The sequence below is a fragment of the Bemisia tabaci genome, chromosome 3, assembly GCF_918797505.1.
Source record: "Bemisia tabaci chromosome 3, PGI_BMITA_v3".
Lineage (NCBI taxonomy): Eukaryota > Metazoa > Arthropoda > Insecta > Hemiptera > Aleyrodidae > Bemisia > Bemisia tabaci.
This window is the reverse complement of record NC_092795.1, coordinates 17868324-17891146: the sequence shown is the minus strand read 5'-3', so window position 1 is coordinate 17891146 and position 22823 is coordinate 17868324. Positions and strand designations below refer to the sequence as shown.

The window sequence follows — 22823 nt, the reverse complement described above, 5'->3', positions numbered from 1 at the left end:
GTTTTGACTATGGCAAAATTCAGTGCATAAGAAGGGAAATTAGGAAGAGAAAAATTGTTGATGATGCATAAAATAATATTTTTTTTAAATCAAAAACAGAACAATCTCAAAATGATGGAATAAAACTGATTAGTCCTCCTATTTCAGTAAAAGCTGCGCTCAGTTAAAAAAATTAATTTTATCTTATAAGCAGCCTGGAGGATAAGGCGCATAAGTGCAGTTGTTGAAAAAATTAAGATATTAATGATTTCACGTAAGGCTAGTCTTTAGTAATGCACATTCTGTGAAAAATTCGCTCCCAAATTTCAACTTTAAATTGGAGCATCATAAAGTCTTTTTGAACTATCTTCCCACTACAAGGATCCATGTAATTTTGAAACTTCAAACTTGCATGTATTTTTCGAAACAGCAAAAACTGCACTGTTGCCCGTATGTTAAAGTAGGCTGCGTTAAACAAATAATTAGAAAAGGTCAAAATTAAACAGAAGATGACTAATCGAAACATATTTGATGCATTTGATAGTAGCGCCTGGATTCAACTTTATTCATGAAAACCATTTAGAATGAAGGACAAAACACATGCAACCGCACAAGATTTATTGGCAATAAATTAGCTTTGGAGATAAATCTTTATAAACAATAAATAACGTAACTAAAAACTATCAAGCACATATAAACTTCGTATAGTACTTTGGGATGGAGGGTAGATCCGTAAGAAATACAAACCTACGAATACCATGTTACACGCTTTTGATCGTTAGCAAGATTGCAATTGTGTAGAGCAATAAAAAATTAGGATTTTAGAAATAGTATACACTTATGTAGGCGGATTTTCAGGCTAAGTTGACAATAGAAATCAAAAGGAATCGATGATAAATGGAGAGTGCTCCATAGGAAAAAGAGATTTCACTCATCCGAGTAAAACATTTTAGGAATGGAATTCTAGTTAAAATTGGATAGGTATTAAGAATTTTAGTCAGGTAACTTACTCTACCAAATCATGAATCTCCAATGCAAATTGAACGCAATTCATCAGATCACTAAACAAGGAGCAAATTCAAGCATTAAGATCTTTCTGTTTGAATTAATAATTTCGAGAGCTTTTGAACCAAAATGTTGGAAAGAAAATATTTTACTCACGATCTTCATTATTGTTAAATCTCAATTTTTAATTTCAGAATGTTCAGATCCCTTCACCCATGGAACATAAAGATCTATGAAAATAAGTATTTACAATTTGTCATTCGATTTGACTGATCAAAGTGTGATATTTGCATTTCTTCACTTAGCGCTTTGATCTGGGTCTCCAAAAGACAGTCTTATTAAATAGAAAGTAGAAGAGCTCCTTCAGCCGGGTAGGATATGTTTAGTCAAAGAATCGAGTCAAATCAGTGCTTTAGCAGAATGTGTTGAATATCTCACACTTTATTCACCTATAGCGTATCCTAGGCCTTGTAATTTTGTTCGAATCCTCATATCAACATAATTAAATCAACGCTGAGCCCTTTATTAGTGATTAATTTCTTATGGATTACCTTGAACAAATGTGGAATGTAATTCTAAGGAACAAAACAGGATATAAATAAAAACGCTGTAACAATATAACAAAACGTAGAGTATCTGTAGGTACATAGTTAATAGTCCCTGTGATGAACAGCTTCTTACAAGTTTTAAACAAAACTCATTTTAGCCATTTCTTAACCAATGACTTCAAAGATAAAAATAGACCAGTGCTCGGAGAGATCATTAGAACACTAAGTAACGCATGTTTTCTTATCTTTTACCCCCCTCTCCCTGACTGAAAACAGTTTGAATATTTCTATGATAGAAAAGAACACTACATGAGACCCCTCTCTCCCTTGGTACGTTATGACACTTGAAGGACCCTTGGCCCAAATTTGTTAGCTACGGATGGCTACAAGCCTCCTCAACATCACTTTTCAACTATTTATATAAGGGTATTGTGCCTTTTTTTCCCCTAGAAAATTACATTAGATAATAAACAACAGTTGTTGGTTTCTTGATACAAGAACATCATAAAAGCTGCTAAAGTAACAGAGGGAACCGACTTTACTCGGGTTAAAATGGATTCCAATCCAAAGCTGCTATCACACTATGGGAGCTGATATGTAATAGAAAAAAAAGAGAGAAAAGGAATCTTCAAATCATTCTCTACTACAACAAATTTTGCAAATAGTAATTATTAAATATCTATTAAATCGGTGTTTGTTCTTATGTAATATTGAGCAGGAAGAAGCATTGAATTTTGCTTTAACTACAATTGAATTAACAATAAAGGTTCAGCGATCAGGGCAATTTACAGCCAAAAGAGAAGCACAAGTAAGGATGGTGGCTTAGTGAAGAAAAATATGTACCATGTCAAACATTCAGTAAATTTTTTGGTTGATAATTTTGGACATTAAGAGGCAGATAATTCATTCTCTGCTTTAGAACAGTTTGCTGCATTACAGTCAGTTGGATACATACCGTTGGTCAAATTCACACCTCATTTCCAGCATCATGTCATTCAGTTGAGCTGGATTGAAATTTCTTAAAATAAAAACCTAGTGAAAACTTCACAGCCAAGATCAATCAAATTTGTCCATTTTTATCAATTTTAGAACAACAAAAGGCTGTGCTTACTCCTGAAATATCTCTTGCATATACTTACATTTATCAAATCAAACAATATCACACTTTATGTTTTTTCAGTGGCCATTACTGTTGGACTGTTTTTTACTGCTTGAATAGAAGAACTCAATGTTTCTAGAGAAAAAAAATTGGTATTGATGATTTTTCCTCCTACTTATCAAAACCAAGTTCCAGTTATTCAAGAGAGTAATAAGTAAATGATCAAAGTAAGAAGCTTGTTAAGTCAGAAGTTGAGGGTCAGGCAATATCGTACGTTAGAGATTAAAGCTAGTGGAACGCTCCAAATTTTTGAGCTATTGATTGGTGATGATAAGAAAATGTGAAATAGAGTACGAAAACCTCTTTAACTTTCAGTGACAAGCTTTAAAAGGCCCATATCACCTTCTAAAAAATTTGATGTTCAGCCGAAGCAAAACTTTGAAGACTTTTTCTGCAAGCTGTCATTAACACAATTACAAGTGCACTTCTTGGATTAAACAAGTAAGAAGAAAACATACTTAACAAATTTTATTTGCTAATAACTTAGTCTACAGGTGGGAAAATTTTATCATACCCAATTTTCCCTGCCTCAAAAATACTATCAAAGATAAAACAACAATAAATATATAAAAAATTAACATTTGCATCAATACGAAACATCTCGTAAAAGAGAAAAAAAACCATGTCCAATTAAAATTTGTTCACACTTCCACTTCACTTAAAACGTTAACAACAGGGGACAGACTTCTTGTCCAATTTGGAATGACAGACAAGGAATACTGTGATACTTGTGCACACAGGAAATGAAAGCAGTGAGGACAAAGGGAGGTTTTGCAAATAACGCAAAGGGATCTTTTGCTGTGTCGGAGAAACAGTATAACTAACAAATGAAAATAAAATTAATTTTTTTTTTTAAATATTTTTAAAATTTTTTAAGACAAGTTCTACTAGGATGATAACACATTATAACAAAGGTGCCTATCACAGCCCACTTCGTTAGTGATTTTTTTCTTTTATCCACTGCTGTTTTGAAAAAATCGAGAAACTTTGACTACATGTGTGAAACAAAAATAGCAGAAAGAAAACGACAGTTAGGTTCAACATCCAGTTTTTATGAATTCAATTATTTTCATTTTAACTTAAAATTCAGCCTAAAACTTAAAACATACATTAAGTATTAGAAATTCAATTTTTATTTTTTCGCATGGTGCTTCCATAGAAAATAAAAGTATTTAATATGATACTTAACAGAAGACCCCTTTTTTCATAAGAAAACATTCTTTCTCTCATGTAGGTCAAGTCTCTATAAATCATGATTTATAGATTTTCATCAGTATAGATTCAAAAGTCATAAAATTTGGCGAGACTGTAAAATTTTTGCACTCTGGCCTCATCAAACTCAAATCAAAATTCATATTACATCAGTTAAAAAGGAAGAAATATATATCCAAGACTTCCCTGGAAACGGAGGGATATGTGATAATAATTATCGGTGATAACAAAGAGATGAGAAAAAAGAGAAAAATAACAACTAAAGTCAAATCTTCAGGAAAAGATGAATGGTTCATAGCATCAAAAGTAATCAACCGACAAGTCATTAATACAAGAAACTACATATTCTCTCATAACAGTAGTTTTAAATCGTCCAAAATTACATAAATCCAAATAAAAATCTGGGTGAGGAAAAAGATGGATTCCACAATATTTTTTGCAAAAGTTAGAGACCAGTCTTCTCTCAATGTTTTTACCCTCTTTAATCCCCCCCTCCCCCTCCACACACATACACATTCTTCATTCTTTCTGACATTAAATGATGCTAGAGAACTCCACACCCCCCCCCCCCCTCTATTCTTCAGTTTCTCATCTGAAAAATATCCGACTATCCATGTTTTCCTCATCAAAAAAACACACAATGTCTCTACACATATCGCTGATTTTAATCACCTTGTGACAAAATTGTAATGTAGTTCTCAAATCCCCTCCCCTCTCTCATCCCAACAGAAGAATATTGCGCAATGTATGAGCCACTTTGGAACCATGCTTGATTCTCATGAATGAATGACTTGGATGTAGGGAATCAAGAGAGAGAGTAAGCTCTCTCATTATGCGCAACCTTGAATACGGCCTCTAGGCGGTTGATGTAATTATGCAAATTTGGATCACAGTGGAACTGTACGAATGTCTCACTGCATAATCATAGCAGAATTGATTTCACACTAGAGACTTGCAACTTTAAATTAATCTAAAGCTGTAACCTTATCTAAAAAAGAAATTACTCTTGTTCAATGGAGTCAATTGCAAAGTCTTGGGAGTAAATTCATTAGTGTAAGAAAAAAGCACAGTAATGAAATGCAAAATAAAATGGAGCAGAAAAAGGCAGCAACGTAGGAAAAGCACCTCTTTTTTATTGAAAAGCAATAGCAAATGGTGCGCTTTTGAAAATTAATTACTACTAGAATTCGAAATTTCTTTGCATCTAGACAAAAAACAGAGGTCCGAGGTTAACCGACAGTACAACACTGATGAGAAAGATGCATTTCCTGGGCAAGGGCTTTTATCTGCTTGACAAATACTTTGAACTAAGTTAGCATTCCATGCAGAAGAGAAACGTGTGTAAAGTAAAAGAGTTAAGTAATACATAAAGAAAAATCGGCTATAGGTTTATTAAACAGGAACTTTGGGGTTGGATGTTAAGGGCTAAATGAGCAAAATTCAGCAGCAAGTAGCCGCGTAATGTTACGTCCACAAAACAAAGAGAAATCGTACAGTTTAAAGTTCCAAAAAACTTTCCTGAAGCTTACAAAGGATTTGACTTGTTTGATAAGTGGCATATAACCAATATGTGGGTCTTCAAAGTCTTTAAGTTTACAATTTGATAAATTTACACTCAACAGTTATAAATGTGACTATTCATAGGAAAAGGGACGTTAGTGCATGGAGGAAAATCTCTTGAAAAAGATGTTTAAACGGATTTATCTGGGAACTTAATATTTTTAATCTCCAGATTCAAAATAGCACGAATGCTAGTTTGATATTTAAAAGTTTCCTCATACAAAAATGTTTTTAAAACTCTCTTCTAGGCTCTTCTAGGCTTCTTGAATGTTTCAGCACTGACAACCTCTTTCTTGTGAAAGGTCACAAACAAAAGAAATCAATCGTAACCAGTGCTAAAAAATTTGTGTGGGCAACAACTATATTTTTTTATACATACAAATAGTAAATCTATTGGTGAACATGTTTAAAAAAAAGTAGCATTTTCAGGTTTTTCTAGGAAAAGTTTAATTAAAGCCTTTCAAGCAAACTATACATTGTGCTTAAACCTGTTCCTATGCTATATCACATTTATCATACTGTAAGCAATACTTTCCATGATATAGAACTTCCGCTCCTAATGCTTAGGGGTAGAAATATCATTACCATTTGAATAAGAAGAGGAAAATATGTTAAGGTAAAAATAAATGAGCGGAATGTGAATTTCATAGGAGAAAAAGCTTTAAATCTTCGAATTTCATTTCTTCATCTCTGAATAAAAACATGAATTAGTTTAAGAACAAACTTCAAGAGAAGGATAGACTTGTAGAACTAAGTGAAAAATTGAGCTCTTTGACTAGAAACGAACGGTTTCAGAGATCAAATCTGAGCGTAACAAACTGAGTTAAACATAACAAACAGTTGCATATTTATACAAACAAGAAGGCGAAAGGTTTCAAGGTTAGATCTTTGATGTCTAATTAAATAGCAAATTTTCGAATTATAAACTGTCAGATACGCTAAGAATCATTACCACCTATCTACATTTAACAATTTTAAAATACAGGAGTGAACCTGTCACATGATAAGAAAATGATCAAGAGCCCTGGAAAAGCTACTTCGCCAAAACAAGGCTTAAACATTATTCTTGTTCAAATATTGATGAAATGCTCCATATTGTAACCTTCCAAAAATCGTTCTGCCATTGGCCTTTGTTCTTTCTCTCTACTCTATTTTAACAATGCAAGAGTTTAAGCATAGATTAAAGTACTGAGTGCAGAAAGGGCACTTCTTGGTTGTTGTGTCTCAGAATCGCTGATGACGTTTCATCCATTAGGATCAAAGCAATGCATGTAGTTCGCTGAAAATTTCACTGAATATTCTTCGTGATTTCACAATACTCTACACGAAGAATTTCAGAAAATTCATCCAATAGTTTTCTTTCTAAACTATAAATTAGCAGTTGAGATTCTGAAACATCGCAACCGAGAAGTGCCATTTCTACACTCGATGCCTTAATTCTAGTTTCAAGCTTCCATTGATGTTGGTGCATTGCAATAAAAAAATTGAAAAGGTTTTAGCGAAAACGCTATTGATCTTTATGCAAAAGGCAGAAAATACATACCTAAAGACAAGAATTTTTAGATGGACAGAGCAGAAATTTGTCCTTGTGGAGGATTATCAACCCCTGCTTTTGCTCAAGAGAAGGAATAGGAGAAATCACAAGAATTTATGATTGCTTCAGTTTTTTTAACAATAAAAATGCTTCTACATAGACAAATAGATAGTCTGTAAAGGTATACAGACTAAATTATTAAGAGGATAATATTTCACATTAAAGATAATACTTGAATAAGTAATTTTGGAGCCTTATTTATGGTGATTTGGTTTTTGAATGATGTAAAAACCAGAGCTAGTTTCAGACTGAAAGAAAGAGAGAGGAAATGTAGGGATTAGTTCTCACCTCCGTTTTCACATGGTTTTTTCTCTACGAATTCGACTATATGCGGGGCCACCAGCTGAGGGTCGTTCATGTGTACATGATGTTTGCCCTCAACTTCCACGTACTTGTATTCTTTTACGGATGGTTCAATTTTTTCCAACACAGCTTTGTAATTGGAGAGAAGCTCCTTATTTTTTTCGGGCACAGCTTTGACATTTAAGTATCGACACTTTACATTGGATGCAAACTCTAGAATGAGATCCAAGCCAAGAAGGCCTAAGCCGGCAATCTGGAAAAAAACATGATAAAAAGTTAGTGAAGGGTAAACATACACGGTGTCCACAAACTCAAGGGGAAAAAGTTCCTTGACTTTTCTGATCAAAATGATTAAAATTCTTGATTTTTCGCACGACACTTCATAAGTTTAGAACTGAAAATGATCAATTCTTGACATTAATTTCCCTGCAAATGACGGAAATATATAACTATTTTTTTCTCAGGCATGAATAACTCAGTCAACTAAAATTGATACTCCTCATTGAAACTCATTAACCTGTTCACTATGCAGCGTTTAACTTGGATCATTGAGCCTCAAACCAGAATGTGGTTAAGTTTGATTGTGAGGACAGCGCTGACGTTTGCTCGGATTCAAATATCCAGTCTGAATCATTAAATTCCCTGACTTTTTCCTGTTTCTCTGGCCTGATGAGGTTTCCTTACAATTCCTGGTTTTTTAAACTTGTAGACACCCTATTTTTTCATTAATATGATGGAATTAAAAAGTTTAGATTTGTCAACTTTATTCCCACACAAAAAAATTGAGGTCCTGCCGTTTGACTTCAATTGGAGTTTGTTTTGCCATTACTTTCCGACAGTGACACTCTTGTGGGCAGGCTTCGTGCAAAAATTGCTGCTAGCCAAATGTCCGAGATGATAATAGTTTCCATGCAGGTAATTACTTTTGATGGTTACTACATGAATCGTTACATGAATCGAAATGGAGCAATGGCAACTGGCCAAGCAGTGGCTATCCCCCAGTGTCTATCTATGAACTTCCAAAAAACTGTTTATGCAGAATAATGGGTCAGTTGTGCTATAACAGAATTATGTTTTGATGCTAGATTCTTGTAGATTAGTTTAAAAAATAAATATAGGTCCAAACCGCAACTTTCTAAATTCAATATTAATCGAGATGTCGCCTTTGAAAAGTTGGGTTTTTGACGTCATCCATCATGGTAGTGACACCCTTGGTTTCTTCCACCTTGCTTTCATTTGCGTTTCACGTAGAGTAACCTTTGACTGATAAAACCAAAGTGGAAGAAACCAAGGGGGTCACTACCGCAGTGGATAACGTCAAAAACTAAACTTTTCAAAGGGCGATAACTCAGTTAATATTGAAAGTAGAAAGTTGCGGTTTGGACAGATCTTACTAATTTTAGCTAATCTACTATAATCAAGCATCAAAACACAATTCTGTGACCAAAGCAACTGACCCATGAGTAATAGATGTCTCTACAATACGATTTCACAACAGTTAATCAACTGATGTTTGGGAACAACGAATTAGTAGTTTCATGTTGAAAGAATGACTGTTTCACCACGTAACTGGCTGCTTCAGATTGCTTTTGAAACTGGCCAATTGACCTGCTTCTTGCACGAAACATTTCCTAGATGATTTTCCAAACATACAAAGTTTAGAAGCCTTCCTCATCCATCCTCTTGACATGCTTCGGTCACATTTTCCTGCGCATTTCAGTCAATTTTGCTACATTTTAATATAATTTATATTTCCTTGATAAAATTATTTTTTGTCCCCACACTCAATCTGATGTTGTGAAACGATTGGTATCATCGGTAAATTCTACGTCATGAAATGCCAAATTATTTTTGTGTTAAGATGGAGCCTTTACCATAGAGATTTGAAGTAGTAATCTTTCTTTTTGTTAAAAAGGCTTTGTCAAGTAATTTTGAATGACTGTCACACAAATAATCTCTCTGTAAAAACCTTTCCAACCCTCTTATCAAAAGCACGGATGCGAGAATTGCATAATTCTGCATTATCTGAAGGCAAAGACCACCTCTCCACCTCTGCTTAAAAAAGGTTCTTGAGCCATGAGCAGACTTGAATTTCACTTAAAATTTGCTCACCCTACCAATTAGACAATTTAACGGAAACAAGCTAGAACAAGGATAGTCTAGTATTGGTAATGGGCCACTAGACAAGCACACTATAATTAAAGCACTAGGTAACATGTTATCTCTTCAAAATTTCACACGACAAGAAGTCTCCATGCCAATTCCTTAGCAGGATATAAGTGTTTACAATTAACACTGGTTGACAGACAAAAAACACAAATGGCGTTTACTTGATCTGTAAGCCTTTAAAGAGAAAATATACGACTTTTTCTCTGGTTCAAACCTAGTATAGTTAAGTAGGTACCTATTACAGTTTTTTTGCGCTAGGGCACTTGTGAATAGCCATTTCATGTAAAGTGAAAGGAGCAAAATCAATTAAAAGCAATTATTCAACAATTTTCAAAAAATGAAACAAAAATTCTGTAGAATTTACCACCGGTAATAAAGGAAAAATAGTTTTCAATTATTCTTCAGCGATTGGGGCTTTTGAGTAGCAGTTGTTTCAGCATGCTGCCATTCAGTTAATTTATAAGAGTTAAAATTTTAATGATGCTAAAATAGGCAGATCTAAAGATACTTTACATACCTTTAGGCGTGGATCTCGAGCAAAGTGGTATAGCTCAGGATTATCTGGATTCCTGTACATGCCTCGTCGAAGCATGATTTCGCACGACTCTCTAGTTAAAGATCCACTATAAGCGTCCTCAACAATGTCCACCATTTCTTCATAGGGCAAACCTCGAGTTTCCACGCCTGCAGAACTTTCATAAACTAAAAGCCTGAGGATGAAATCAAAAATTACATTAGTTCATGGATAAATGAAAAACTTTCGACAAAAAATTTAATTGATGAGAAGTAATGTTAATGAGTTTGTAGTGAAAAAAATCAAAACGATGAAATCTTGGGTGGATGGAACAGAAATTACCTTCGAGTAATTATTTTGTCTCCTCATCATGATCCATCAGTTCATATTACAAATATTGAACTTGAATATATTGATTTATTGAATATTGCAAGAGTGCCGTGGCCACTATGCCAGTCTATCAAATGAAAGTATAGTAGTTGCTAGTAAAGGGCACTGAAGCTACCAGATTCTATCTGATGTTTGGATTCATTTTAGAGGTTGCCGCCAAAAGCGGTTCCATTTAAATGCATTTTTCATGTTCCTGCAAAGGCTAGCATTATTTCTTGGATGGAGAAAATTACACATGCAATCTTTACGTACTCAATGTTTTTCTGGAATCAAAAACTGTACTAAACAACTATTGGCCCAGCAAATCATACCAGGCATCATTAGCTTGTCTTTCGAAAATACGGAAAAAACATCTGCATGCTGTGAAAATGTTGGAAGATCTCCCGCAAGTATTGCTTCCAGAATCTTGTAATATAAGAGATAGCTTACTAAATTAACGTACTTGTCAATGATGTGCCCACTCCTTTTCACTTGAACTGCTGGAGTATCGATATGCGGGCCAGCCATGTCCAAGGAAATTATGGCTTCCACATCATCAGGGTAACACGCAGCATACAAAAATGAAATAGCACCACCCATTGAGTGACCCATCAATGTTACATCTTTCCACTTGAAATATTTTAAAAGTCGTCGAACTGCTATGACTCCATCCCAATATAAATTATAGTTAATACCCTGCTCAAAAAAGGAAAAAAATAACATTAATTGATAAAACAAAGAAAAAGATAACCATTGTAAAGTAAATTTTGAACAGTAGTTCTGTTAATTGAATACACAAAGGAGTCTTAGTCAAAACCTCAGCTAAGATAAACATTGAGGGGAAAAGACTAGAACATGGCAAAATTTTGTCACCTTCCGGCCTCAGTATAAAAAATGCCAATACTGTGCTTAGGCACTGTGTTGCCAGACTTCTTAAATCTGTCGAATTTTTTTCAGGAAAACTAGCAAACAAATCTACTGGAAAATTTTACCTAGTTTACCTTTTGTCTGTTTTTTGTTGAGGTTTTAACAGTTTGCACAGTATTTTGTTCAGGAAAAGGATAATCCATTTAGAAAAAAATTCTTCTTTGATCTGTGGGGGCTTTAAGAGCAGAAAAATTTTGTTGACTATTTGCTCTTCAATGTCTAGGTTTGCAAAGTTAACATTACCCACCGTAGGTAAGTGAGATGAGAGGCCGTGTCCAGGTAATTCAACAGCTAATATAGACCAGTCTTCCGGTAAAAATTTGACTAGTTCATCAAAGCTACCTGCATTGTCTTGCCAACCATGTAAGGCTAAAATGGCCTGCTTTCCTTGAGGACCCCACCATTTACCTGAGAGACATAAGAAAAATTATTTCTAGAACACACAAAAACTTCAACTGCCTTTAAATTGGCCCAAGAGAAGCCATAGTACCTCGAGAACCTTTGATGATGGGCACAAAACATGTTTAACAATTTAAAAGTAGGATACACTCAACACTCACAAGTTGATTCCCTTTACATCGAAACTAGGGTTTTCCGAAACAGGAGGGCATTCAATTTCAGTCTGATTTTCAATTCATATTTTCTGCTCAACTGTGGTGATCATATTTTAATTAGATTTCCAGAGTGATTTTGTGCATAAAAAGGCTACTTGCCATGCAGTTTAGCTACATGTTTCACCTAACCTGTGACATCAGGGCTGAATTAAGGAGAATTGGTGGTTTCATCGTCGTTATTTTCATACACATGCATGGCAAGAAAATAAAAATATGTGACTGAAACATGCTGCGATAGAGCAGTTGGAAATTACAAGATTCAGAGTGGTTGACTTCTCTTGATGCTTTTAAGCTATTCTTATATTCTTTCAAACTGTGTTTTAGAATAATGCCAAAGTTTCAGAAGAGTCCACATTGCATGAATGGAGTAGTGGAAAATTTTTGAGACTTTAAGAAAAAGTTGAAAATTTAGATAGGACCTTATGGCTTGAAAAAATTAGAAATAAACCTGCTCGGCGACAAGTAGTTGCGAAAACGTTGTCACAACATTACTGCTAAAAAAAATAATACAGCGATGTTTTCGCAATGATTTCATGACATTATTTTTGGCAATTGCCAGAGGATAATAATGCACCACAAGACAAGGTGCAAATTTAATCATTATGCTATGTATTTCTTCATCAAAATTTCACATTGAATGTGATTTGCGCAAACTAACATGATTGAACTGATGATAACATGATTGTAACTCCTGACCAAGACATCGATATTTCTCAATGTATAAATTCAAACATTCCGCTCATAAAATAAACCCTTCACTACTGGAGTTAAATCGCACACTGTGCATAGCTAAGTATTAGTCTCTGGGGTGTGAAAATATGGCAATTTTAATCTTGGCACTTTGAAACGGCTGTTGTATTTTGTTTCTCCACTTTGAACAACACAGAGTAGGGAGGGAACACTGCTCGACTGAATAGCCTGTCAAAACCGTCAGGGAGTGCTATGTGATTCATGTGCACTCTCTAGTGTTTTTCAAGAGAGGGAAATTCAAATTTATCATGACTAGTGCTGTAGAAAATTTTTAAAACCTTGATTGGGAGTAAACATTAGTAATTTCCTTGTATCGAATGAAAGTTTGAAGAAAGTAGGTACAAGATGCTGAAATGTGTACTTCGTTTTGTGGTACATTGAGTTGCATTTTAATTTTCTATTTTTTCAAGTGCTACTTGAAAATTACTGAGGCAACTCTCGTAAGATAATCAAAACCCTAATTTTTCCAAAAATGTCCTGGAGCAAACATTCTGTTACCACATACCTGAAATTGTGCCCCATGGTACAGGAATTTTGACTTCATTGAACTCTCGTATTTCTGCCATTTAGATATCTGGAGGGAATAGAGATCAACCAAACATTAGAGAGTTAGGAGACAAATGAAAACTAACACAGGTGAAGAAAAATAGCAAGGAGCCCTTTTGTAGATAAATTCTAGCATAATGAATGGGAATGATATCAATAGATGATCTTCCTCTGCCCATCGCAAAAATCTATTAAATTTGCATCAGAAGAGTCCCATGGACTCAATCAAAATACTCGAAGATACATCATAGATGCCCCTGCTTGATCGATACTGTTAGTTCAACCAAAACCGAACATTTTTTTGCATGATAATAAAAAACAAACTTGACTGACAGAGGGGCATTCAGCACTTCTAAGTTAGGAATTGAAATGATGTCCTGGATGCGATTCAGAATACCTAATGTGGAATGGCACTCTAAATGTTTTCAATGTATTATTATAGATTTCCTGGTCTCATAAAACATCCTGCTAGACAAATATCAACATACATGACAATTTGCTCACAAGCAACCTCTCCTTCCTTTCACAGAATCATGCTGCTTCTTTTAAAATTAGACAATGATTGAAATTTGAAGATATCGAGGAGGATCAAAAGAAGAACAGTTGGGAACTAGAAAACCACTAGAGCGACTTCAAGGGAATTCTGATCTTGAAAGATAAGATAAGAGCCCTGGATGCTGAGATCGATGATAAGCAAGTACTTACCTGTGCAGTCAGATGATAAGAAACTAGGTGCCACGAACTTCTGCAAAATCGAGACTTGGATCGCCAGTGATAATAGACTGAGTATTGCGTTGATATCACGAAACGAGATGACACGACGGCGAGTTACTTTCTAAATTTAAAAACCGAATTGCAAATAGAGGGGGAAAATTCCATGCCGATTTCGAAATCCAAAAATCGGCTCTCCGCGAAATACGGAAATTAATGCAAGTCTGTATGACCTAACCTAACTTTCTTTCGAAGGAGGAAGGAGCTAGGTCAATGTTGCAAAATCTTACGTTAAATTTGCTTATTTTAACCAAAATTTATTATGAAACGGCACCACTGCACAATTCTGGGGCAAATACCTGTTTGAATGTGATAACTGATACTAACTAGAGACAACCTTGAGACCTTGCGTACTTCGTCCATGCTTCATGCGTGTAATTTTAGGTTGTGTTGTGTCTGTGTCTGATAATCCCTGGCAGGTCCCTGGTATCTGATAAGGAATAAGGATAAATGACACGTAGCTACTCAATCCAGAAAGTCAAATGTGTATCTTCTGGCGATTTTAATTACTAGTCTCAACACTCACATTATTTTCTGAAATAAGTAGGTATCAGGTTTGTACAAGGATTTCTACTACTAGCTGGGAATATGTCAGAAAATCGTCATCTTTTTTATCTCTTATCAGTGATGTGATTACTTATGTAGGTATATTACTCGCTGTACCAAATTACTGCCAGACACTTGGTCACTATTTTCACAGGGTAGGATAGGTACTCCTGTAAGAGCAAATATTTTGGATAAAATATGTATCTACACCTAAAATGGAGTGTACGATTAAGAATTCCTTACCTACATGTCATTGGAAAGTATCTACTTACTACCTACTTAGTGTATTATGATACATGATCCTCAAAAAGATTTTTTGAGACCTGAGGGTCTATCTGGTTTTTACGAGTGAAATTACCGAAAATCAATGAAACTATTTTAATCTCCTACACTATCTCAAACCTACCTTATTGTAAAAGCAGCAAAATCATATTCACATCTCTTCTTCATTTTCAGAGTTTATTAGCAGAATGGATACTTCAAGGGTACTGGAAGAAATGGTTGATGAATCCACTGTTCCAGATTTCGTCAAATACTTTTTTGATCCAGGAAGAAATGGTGGCGGTTTGATCTGCAGAATCCCAACATGTCGTAAAAATCTTACAGTAAGCTAATAAGTCACCTTTTATCATCTTTTTTAAGCTTTCATCTCTTGAGAGGGATAATTGGACATATTTCTATCAAACGGAACTATGCGCCAATTTGAGTTCCTTTTGAGGAATTTAGAATCCTGGATAGCGTGTTCTGTCAAACGGACCTAAGTGCCATGCAAAAGCATTGCGAGTATAGGACGGAATAAGTCGGACGCCCGATTCCGCCGCCAATCCAAGCCCCCCTCTACCTTCCTCACCTTATGGCGCTTAGGTCTGTTTGATAGAAATACGTCCAATTGAAGGCAGCCACAATTTTAGTTGAGTCACCATTTTAAGTACAGCCTCCTGAAGCAAGGCGAGGGCAAATTCTTCCTCTTGCATTAAAGGAATGGCTCATGCAAAAAGTCTGATCAGTGGCATGCAATCCTGATAACCACGGCAAGCCGCTGCCCAAAGATTTCAGAAAAAATCAGATCATTAACATGTGTTGTATTTTAGCTGGATAGAATTGATTAAAGGATTTACGCAAGTACCCAAATTGTAGTTGAATAAGATGGACAGAAACAGAAATAGGCATGCCTGAAACTGCAGGAGAAAGAATGGAGTAGAGTCGATAGGTAATACAAGTGTGCTTTGCGGCCAGAACATGCCAATTTCCACTCTGAAGAATTACTTACTTTCGTCTGAGTGGAGAGTGCCACTTGATAGAGGAGATGAAGACAATAACAAGAGTGCAGTGGGCACAGAGTCTTTGCTAAACAATGCCCAATAGCAGCTCTCCTCCAGGCCGCTGATCACAGCCGGCCGTATAACTTTGTCTTTGACGCGGTCCTTCCTTATCGCTTTCTGTTATCATTGAGTTTATTCTCTTCAGAGCAGGTGCCCTCCAGTTCTGTGATTTGGCAACCACTTAGATCTACTTACCTGATGGTGAACTAAACAGGCTCAATTTGTTTTTAATACAGAGAGGAGGTTTTTGAGGAAACTTAATATTTCAAATATGCATACTTAAGTGATGCTCAAAAACTGGGATTAGGAACACCTTGAGTAAAATACAAATTGGAAGGTAAGTGCAAGCAGGAGACAGTCCTCTAGGGCTCAAATAAGTCAAGAGAAATGAGTAAAAAAAAAATTGTGGGAACATCCTAGATTCTACTCTTACTTGGGGGGGGGGGGGGGGGGTGCTTTTACCTTGCCCTATTACCAAGCCCACTTCATCCGATGTCCCAAAAAACCAAAACTTGGTAAATTGCAAAACAGTTGTGAAGGCCTTTGAACCGGGGTTTTTAAGAAAATCAAAAGGTGATTAATTTCTGTGGAGAATTGTAAAAAAAAACATCCAAGTGGCTTTTCTCCCAACTACCACCGGAAGCAGAGTGATTTTAAAAAAGCACGCTGGGTATCAGACGTTTATGCACATGGAGCACAAATCTGTTTCAGAAAAAATTTACCTATTTCAACACTGAAAAAAATTTCATATAAGCATTAATCAGCATTTGAGGCTTTCAATCAGCGAAATGAAAATTATTTCAAGATTTTTTTAACCTCTACCGAGATCCACCAAACAGTAGAAAAAATTGACATCTAATGTTTTTGCACAATATATGTTTGTCCCGGAAAAAATGTGTAACTAGATGTAAATAGAAATAGAGACAGATGCTCAAGACCAATTCACACAGGTCAGTCATTGCGCATCTTTTTGAGAGCCACTTCCCCGCCCGGCCCTAACTCGGCTGTACTCAATACTACGTCACAATGGGTGCTCCCATAAGAAATACATTGCAAGCACTCAATAGTACGTCACTGCGCAGTAGAGTACCAAAACTCGTCCACCGGAATGACTGACCTGTGTGGATTGGTCTTGCAGATGCTTCGGAATTGTCAATTTTGGTTTAGGAGATTAGACTACTCATAAAACTACTCTTCTCTCACTAATAGGTACTTGCATCCTCTGCATTTAATACGCATGCTTTGCATGGTATGTGAACTAAGTGTTCTATGAGAAGTCATTAAGAGTCAAGTACTCACCTCAAAAATCTGCTGCGACCACTACTCCTCTTTTCATTTAGGGCAAAGTTCTCCTAAGTATACTTTTGCTTACCAGTTGTATGAATATCCATCATTTCCTATTTGTACGAATAGTGCACTTGTACGATCAGCGCATTAGTGCAGTGACGATGTCCGAAATGTAACGAGAAAACAGGGTGAAAAAACAAGTGGACATTGCACGTTTTTGAACAATTTTGAGGTTTGGACGCTCCAAAAGGGAGCTGAAAAAACCCCCTAAACGTGTCAAATCTTCCTGTCAGATGCATTTTCTTTGTAGCTTTTTAATATTAGGAAATAGAGAGATGAATCAAATTACTTCAATATTATTCAAGAGCAGATTTATGAGTATAGCATGTGGATATTTGCTCCAAAAGTCAAAATCGAAAAAAGAGGACATCGGCTGTTCTTGCATACGTCGATTTATTTATCTTTTTGATAACAAATTTTTGTGCAAATTGCCTCAATGATAGTGTGTCCTTTTTGCAAATATACTATTAGGGAGGTTGAATGCAATCGTTAAATGCTAATATTAATGTTCATTATGAAAATGTTGCTGCAACATTAAATTTTTGTGAATATTTTCAAAATTTTCAAGTTTTCGACTATCATTGAATTATGGTACAATATTTAAGTGTACTTGAAATTCTATAATTATGTGTCCTTCACCCAGTGATTATTTTTCTTGAATGTCTCGGAAGTCAGTCTTCATCATTGTTTGTGTCTGTTCTATCATTGCTTGTCAGCCTTTATTTTTGTGTCCTGTTTCAGACTAAGAAATCATCAAATTTACAGAGGCATTTGAAAACTCAACACCCTGACCCATGGAAACTCTTTGTGGAAGATAAAGAAAAAAAGATCAAAATTAAAAATTCCATCGCGAAACGCAGCAGAGATAGAAGCCTTGAATCTACAAAAGTTACAATTAAGTTTTCGAAGGAGCATCTAATATCTTGTTGTGTTGAAATGTGCACTGTCAATGCACATCCATTGGATACTATTAATTGCCTACTCCGGTTCTTTGGTCCCATCCAAAGAAGCCTCAAATGCCAAATAGTAAACACCTCGAGGATTCGGGAGGAAATTCAAAAGAAAGCAGAATCCCTCCGGGAAGAAGTAAAAGCAGAACTGAAAGGTGCGTTTGTGTCTGTGAAGATCAACTTTGCATCCAGAAACACCACAAAGCATTATCTAACCACCAATGTGCAGTTTAGTAAAGATGGATGTATTCAGACAAGGCTACTAAGAATAGTACCGGTAGCGATCTCATCCACAGGAGAAGACCTAAAAAAAAAAGTTTTAGAAGTCCTTACTGAATATGACATCCCCCTTAAGCTAATCTTCTCATCATCGATTAGTAATGGTGGGAACATATGGGAGTATCCCTTCCTTGTAGATTCAAACGCAAACTGTCCCAACCAAGGAGTGACGAATCTTTCAGACTGCCTCACTACCGAAGTTGAAGAACAAGTAGATGCTTTTGCTTCATATCGAAGCAGGAAGATAAGTCTAAAAATGGAAAGAGACACTCAGGAAGGAGCGGAATGTAGCAATAAGGCCAAAGGGTGTGCTAGAAGTGAAGAAAACAGTGATGCCAGTCAGAATGAATTTGAATTTGCAGATGATGAAAACTTGAACAAATTATTGTCTGCCACAGACAAAGCTTTGCAGGAAGAAGGTATATGCTCAATACATTCTGCAGCTCGCGTCCTACAACTTGGTATTCAGGACACGCTTAAATCTAGTAGATACAGTAAGTATTACAAATTTAATCTTTTCATCTATTACTTATTCCAAAGAACAAAGGTGATGAGACACACCTGCCAATAAACAAGGCAGTGATAGTATGATCATAGCCAAGGCCATGACTGCATTAAGCCAGGGGCTATTGACTATTGAGGGAAAATTCAGAGCGTAATAATACTCATATTTCTGCCTGTCCACCAAAGAGTAAAGGTACAGGGAAGGAAATTCATATTTTATAGGCATACCTTAGGACATGTGAATACATTTTTTTAGTCCTCAAGAATCCCACTAGAAGCTCTAAAAAAAGTCTTTAAAAACCTTGATTTTTATTAGAGCTTATGCCAAATAAGTCAACCCACTTCCTAGTTGAGACAGAAAACTCTTGATCTTGAGTTTTGCACTCATTTTCGATACTAAACTTAAGACCGCTGATCCTCTATTGTACTCTAAAATAGTGTTACTCTTTTGGCACTGGCTCTAATCAGAACTCCCCAATAAGTCACACATTTTGATTTTGAAAACCTGTCCTTGTAGTAGAATTTGATGAATCCCTTAATTGTTGTCATACACTTGCCTCTTGTTTCCCATTTTGAAATTTTTCAGTACTTACGTTGTCTGTCTAATCTTTGACCCCATTCATTCGCCTCTTTCATGAAAACTATAGGACAGATGCACTAGGGAGAGTGCATGAGCCATGTTCGCTGTTGTAGCGGGGGACATGGTATTGCCTCTTGCATTTTAACAAAAAGTATAATATCTTGTCACACTTTTTTCTGAATCAAAAATTTCTCTTGTACTAATAAAGAAAAAAATTGAGAAAGCTATCATTGGTTACATACAACCCATGTGGTTTTTCCATTAGCTGGTGCTTAATTTATTATTACCAAAGTTTTAGAGAGTTTGTAGTACTGATCTTATCGCAGAAAGCTAAAAATCCCTGACTATGATGGAAATTTTCAGGGTGGATAACATGAACATCCATTCTCATGAGATTTTTGTGTCCTCTTCTTTGTTCCAGAGGCGGTCATCTTAAAAGCAAAAAAATTAGTGAAGTCACTGCAGACATTTGAAATGGCAAAGCTATTTGCTGAAAAAAACCAGAAGAGACCAGTATTATGCAATGATAGCTGGGATTCCATCTACAGGATATTGATTCAACTGATTGAGTTAATGCCGTTTATCCAAGAAAATATTCCATCTGCGTGCGGTCAGCTCTCTCTCCAAGACCAGTGTGACATGAAGGAAATCATAGTTTCGCTGAAGCCGTGCGCAACCGCCTCAATGAAGCTCCTGTTAGAACCGCTGCCATACAGTGAAGTTTTCACTATTTTCACAGTGTGCATCGCCAAAATTGAAATGCTTACGACCAATGGAGCTTCCCAGTTCGCATCGCTCCTGTCAAACAAAATCCGAACAAGAACAGAGCAAGTATTTTCTCCGGATCTCTTTGCTGCTGTAATTCTAGATAAGCGATTCAAGACAGTGCTTGATGGTACCCAAGTCAGGATGGGTACACATCGTCTTTTAGAAATTTGGGAAAGAATCGTGGGCACCGATCAAAACCACACGCCAGACTTACAGCCTATGGTAGAAGCACCAATGGAGATGGATTCAGAAGACGATGAGATGAAAGACCTGAGCATTTTGCGAGATATTATGGAGCGTAACAAATCAAACGAATGTTGCTTCAAGTTTCCTACATCTCTTATGTTAGAGCTTATTCGTGCCAAAATCGAGACGTATTTAAGGGAGAACAATCTTGAAGCTAGTGAGAACGTATTTAAGTATTGGCATGACTCCCAGTTTACGAATCCGGAGCTTGCTTCCCTTGCAAAAATTTTATTAGCAGTGCCTGGAGATGAACTCCTCCTTCAGAGGCTGATATCCAGCCTACAAATGATTTACAGTGAACCCTCAAATAAACCGGACTTCCAATTACTGAATGACATTTTGTTCATACGAATGAATTTTCCCAGATGTTTCGGTGAAGTCGAATAACATGTACTTGCATCAGTTTCATTCTCCTGAGTTGAAATTTTTGTGAGGATTTGTCCTCTTTACACTTAGTTGTTTTTGAATCAACCTCCTTCAATTGCATTTACCCTCAGCTGTGAAATTTGACAAAGCTGTTGCCTAGATTAAGGTTTTTGTGATAGCTGACTGTGATTTTAGGGTAAGAATATTTACAAAATGTATACATGCATCAGTCAACTTGCTAGGCCAGTAATATTATTAAATTGTTGATGTATTATTTTCATGTATATTTCGAGCCAACATCTTATCTTTACCACTTGTTTTGATTATTAAGAATTTAATTAAATTTAAAAAACAGGAAACATTTTACCGACGGCATCATGCAGAAAAGAATCAACTTTTTTACCATTTAAAGAAAGACTTACATGCAATTTTCTGATTCAGAGAGGTGCTCATATAAATAAGCTCGGAAAATTGATTCCCTCCAATTACAGCATTTAGTTGAAAGGCACTATGAAGTGGTATCAGAATATTTCCAAGATTGTGCAACTCCTTGGTTCATCATTAAATAACTCAAAGCAGATCAATGTATGAAATTTGAAAAATAATTTTTCTTGTTCCACTGATATTTCTTTTGTGAGCAAATAATAACCTTTCAGCTACAAAATAAAGTAAGTTGCACTGTCTTAATAGCATTCCATAGCTAATGGTTGCTTTTTGCGAAGTGTAATCCATATAAATGTTGGACTGTCAATTGGACAAGGTTCAGCGAAAGAATGTCATCTGCATTCTGGTAAGCATCTTCCATCTTTTCAGCTTATTGTTACTAGGGTTCTCCCAATTGAAACATTTGAGTTAGGAGTTGTATTTTTTCAAAATTTCTTTGAAAATGAAAGTATTTTGCTTCTAAGAGAGTGATTGAAAATTTGATCCTCTACAGATTTTTTCTTTAGATAAGTTCATTTCAAAAAATCCCCAAGAAATACTTACAATAAATATAAAATTTTGAGGATTTTTTCCTTCAACGATGTACCTGTTAATTTTTGTCTTCATTTAATTTGTTGGTTCAGGGAAACTGTTTTTTTATTCATGAAAATGTTTTATGGTCAAATAGTTGTTAAAATTTATGATTAGGATTTGCAACTAGTGTTGTTTTTTTTTTTTTTTTTTTTTTTTTTTTTTTTTTTTTTTTTTTTTTTTAAATTATTATTTCAGTGAATTCCTCATTTAAAGAATTATTTTTTGTTTATAGAACTGCTTCTCCTCTTTATTTCATGTTTCTCCCCTTTATTTCATGTTTTTACCCCCAAATGTATTTAAAAGTGAGAATTAGTTACAGGGAAAACTATTAAAATTGCTGAGGGAAGTGAATCGTGTTAGTTAATTTGTTAATTGTTCCTCATAAATTTCTTTTTCAACCAAAAAATTACATGACATGCCATACTTGTTGTAATTTTCATAAATAAGTGTAATCTTGCGAGCAATTTTTACTAGTCACCAATCTTTAAACTGTTTGATCACCAAGCTTCAATTTTTTTTTTTTTTTTGGGGGGGGGGGAGGGGCATTCTTAATGATCTTTACGTATTTTAAGTGTAGCTATGTAATAAAATATGTATCTTGAAATTTTTGTTTCAAAAACTGATGTTTACCTTGTGCGAAAATGATTAGACTTTCTGTGGTTTTCTTATGTTTACTCTTCATGTACTGACTTTTCCTCATTCGTTCATGATAAGACTGCTGTTTTTGGGTAAAACAAAAACAAAAAATTAATATGTATTGAAAATTTGACAAAATAAACAATTTGATCTCATTACTTCTAGTCCTCCATGATCTTCTCAACTCTTTTCTGGCTTTCTGTTTCACAATAGATTTCTATCAAAGAATAGCCTGCACATTC

At 35.4% G+C, this 22823-nt stretch overlaps 2 protein-coding genes across 5 annotated transcripts; one reads left to right on the top strand and one right to left on the bottom strand.

The window, feature by feature from the left end:
• Window positions 1-580: 580 nt before the first annotated feature.
• Window positions 581-14991, bottom strand: LOC109044230 (probable serine hydrolase). Of its 3 annotated transcripts, none has more exons than XM_072297954.1 (6): window positions 14973-14991; window positions 13209-13277; window positions 11587-11747; window positions 10876-11108; window positions 10047-10239; window positions 581-7613 (listed from the first exon to the last, which is right to left on the bottom strand). In XM_072297954.1, exons 2-6 carry the CDS (start codon window positions 13267-13269, stop codon window positions 7335-7337), a joined length of 927 nt encoding a protein of 308 aa, XP_072154055.1. In that variant the 5' UTR covers window positions 13270-13277; window positions 14973-14991; the 3' UTR covers window positions 581-7334. The 3 variants fall into 3 exon arrangements, with proteins under 3 accessions (XP_072154055.1, XP_018917369.1, XP_018917370.1); XM_019061824.2 differs by lacking the exon at window positions 14973-14991 and adding an exon at window positions 13955-14197; XM_019061825.2 differs by lacking the exon at window positions 14973-14991 and adding an exon at window positions 13738-13886.
• LOC109044229 (uncharacterized) lies at window positions 14418-22739 on the top strand. Of its 2 annotated transcripts, none has more exons than XM_019061821.2 (4): window positions 14418-14563; window positions 15023-15171; window positions 17977-18958; window positions 19970-22739. In XM_019061821.2, the coding sequence occupies exons 2-4, from the start codon at window positions 15037-15039 to the stop codon at window positions 20947-20949; spliced, it is 2097 nt and encodes a 698-aa protein (XP_018917366.2). In that variant the 5' UTR covers window positions 14418-14563; window positions 15023-15036; the 3' UTR covers window positions 20950-22739. The 2 variants fall into 2 exon arrangements, with proteins under 2 accessions (XP_018917366.2, XP_018917368.2); XM_019061823.2 differs by lacking the exon at window positions 14418-14563 and adding an exon at window positions 16034-16225 and having other exon boundaries at window positions 15036-15171.
• The last annotated feature ends 84 nt before the right edge of the window (window positions 22740-22823 follow it).

What these genes read in the sequence shown, in the direction of transcription:
- LOC109044230 (XM_072297954.1), bottom strand. Translation starts at nt 13,269, where the DNA reads ATGGCAGAAATACGAGAGTTCAATGAAGTCAAAATTCCTGTACCATGG. An exon ending in TCTCATCTCACTTACCTACG is followed by an intron (nt 11,109 to 11,586) that starts GTGGGTAATGTT and finishes TTTTTTGAGCAG; the next exon opens with GGTATTAACTATAATTTATA. An exon ending in CTCGAGATCCACGCCTAAAG is followed by an intron (nt 7,614 to 10,046) that starts GTATGTAAAGTA and finishes GTTTTTTTCCAG; the next exon opens with ATTGCCGGCTTAGGCCTTCT.
- LOC109044229 (XM_019061821.2), top strand. Translation starts at nt 15,037, where the DNA reads ATGGATACTTCAAGGGTACTGGAAGAAATGGTTGATGAATCCACTGTT. An exon ending in CATGTCGTAAAAATCTTACA is followed by an intron (nt 15,172 to 17,976) that starts GTAAGCTAATAA and finishes GTCCTGTTTCAG; the next exon opens with ACTAAGAAATCATCAAATTT. An exon ending in GCTTAAATCTAGTAGATACA is followed by an intron (nt 18,959 to 19,969) that starts GTAAGTATTACA and finishes TCTTTGTTCCAG; the next exon opens with AGGCGGTCATCTTAAAAGCA.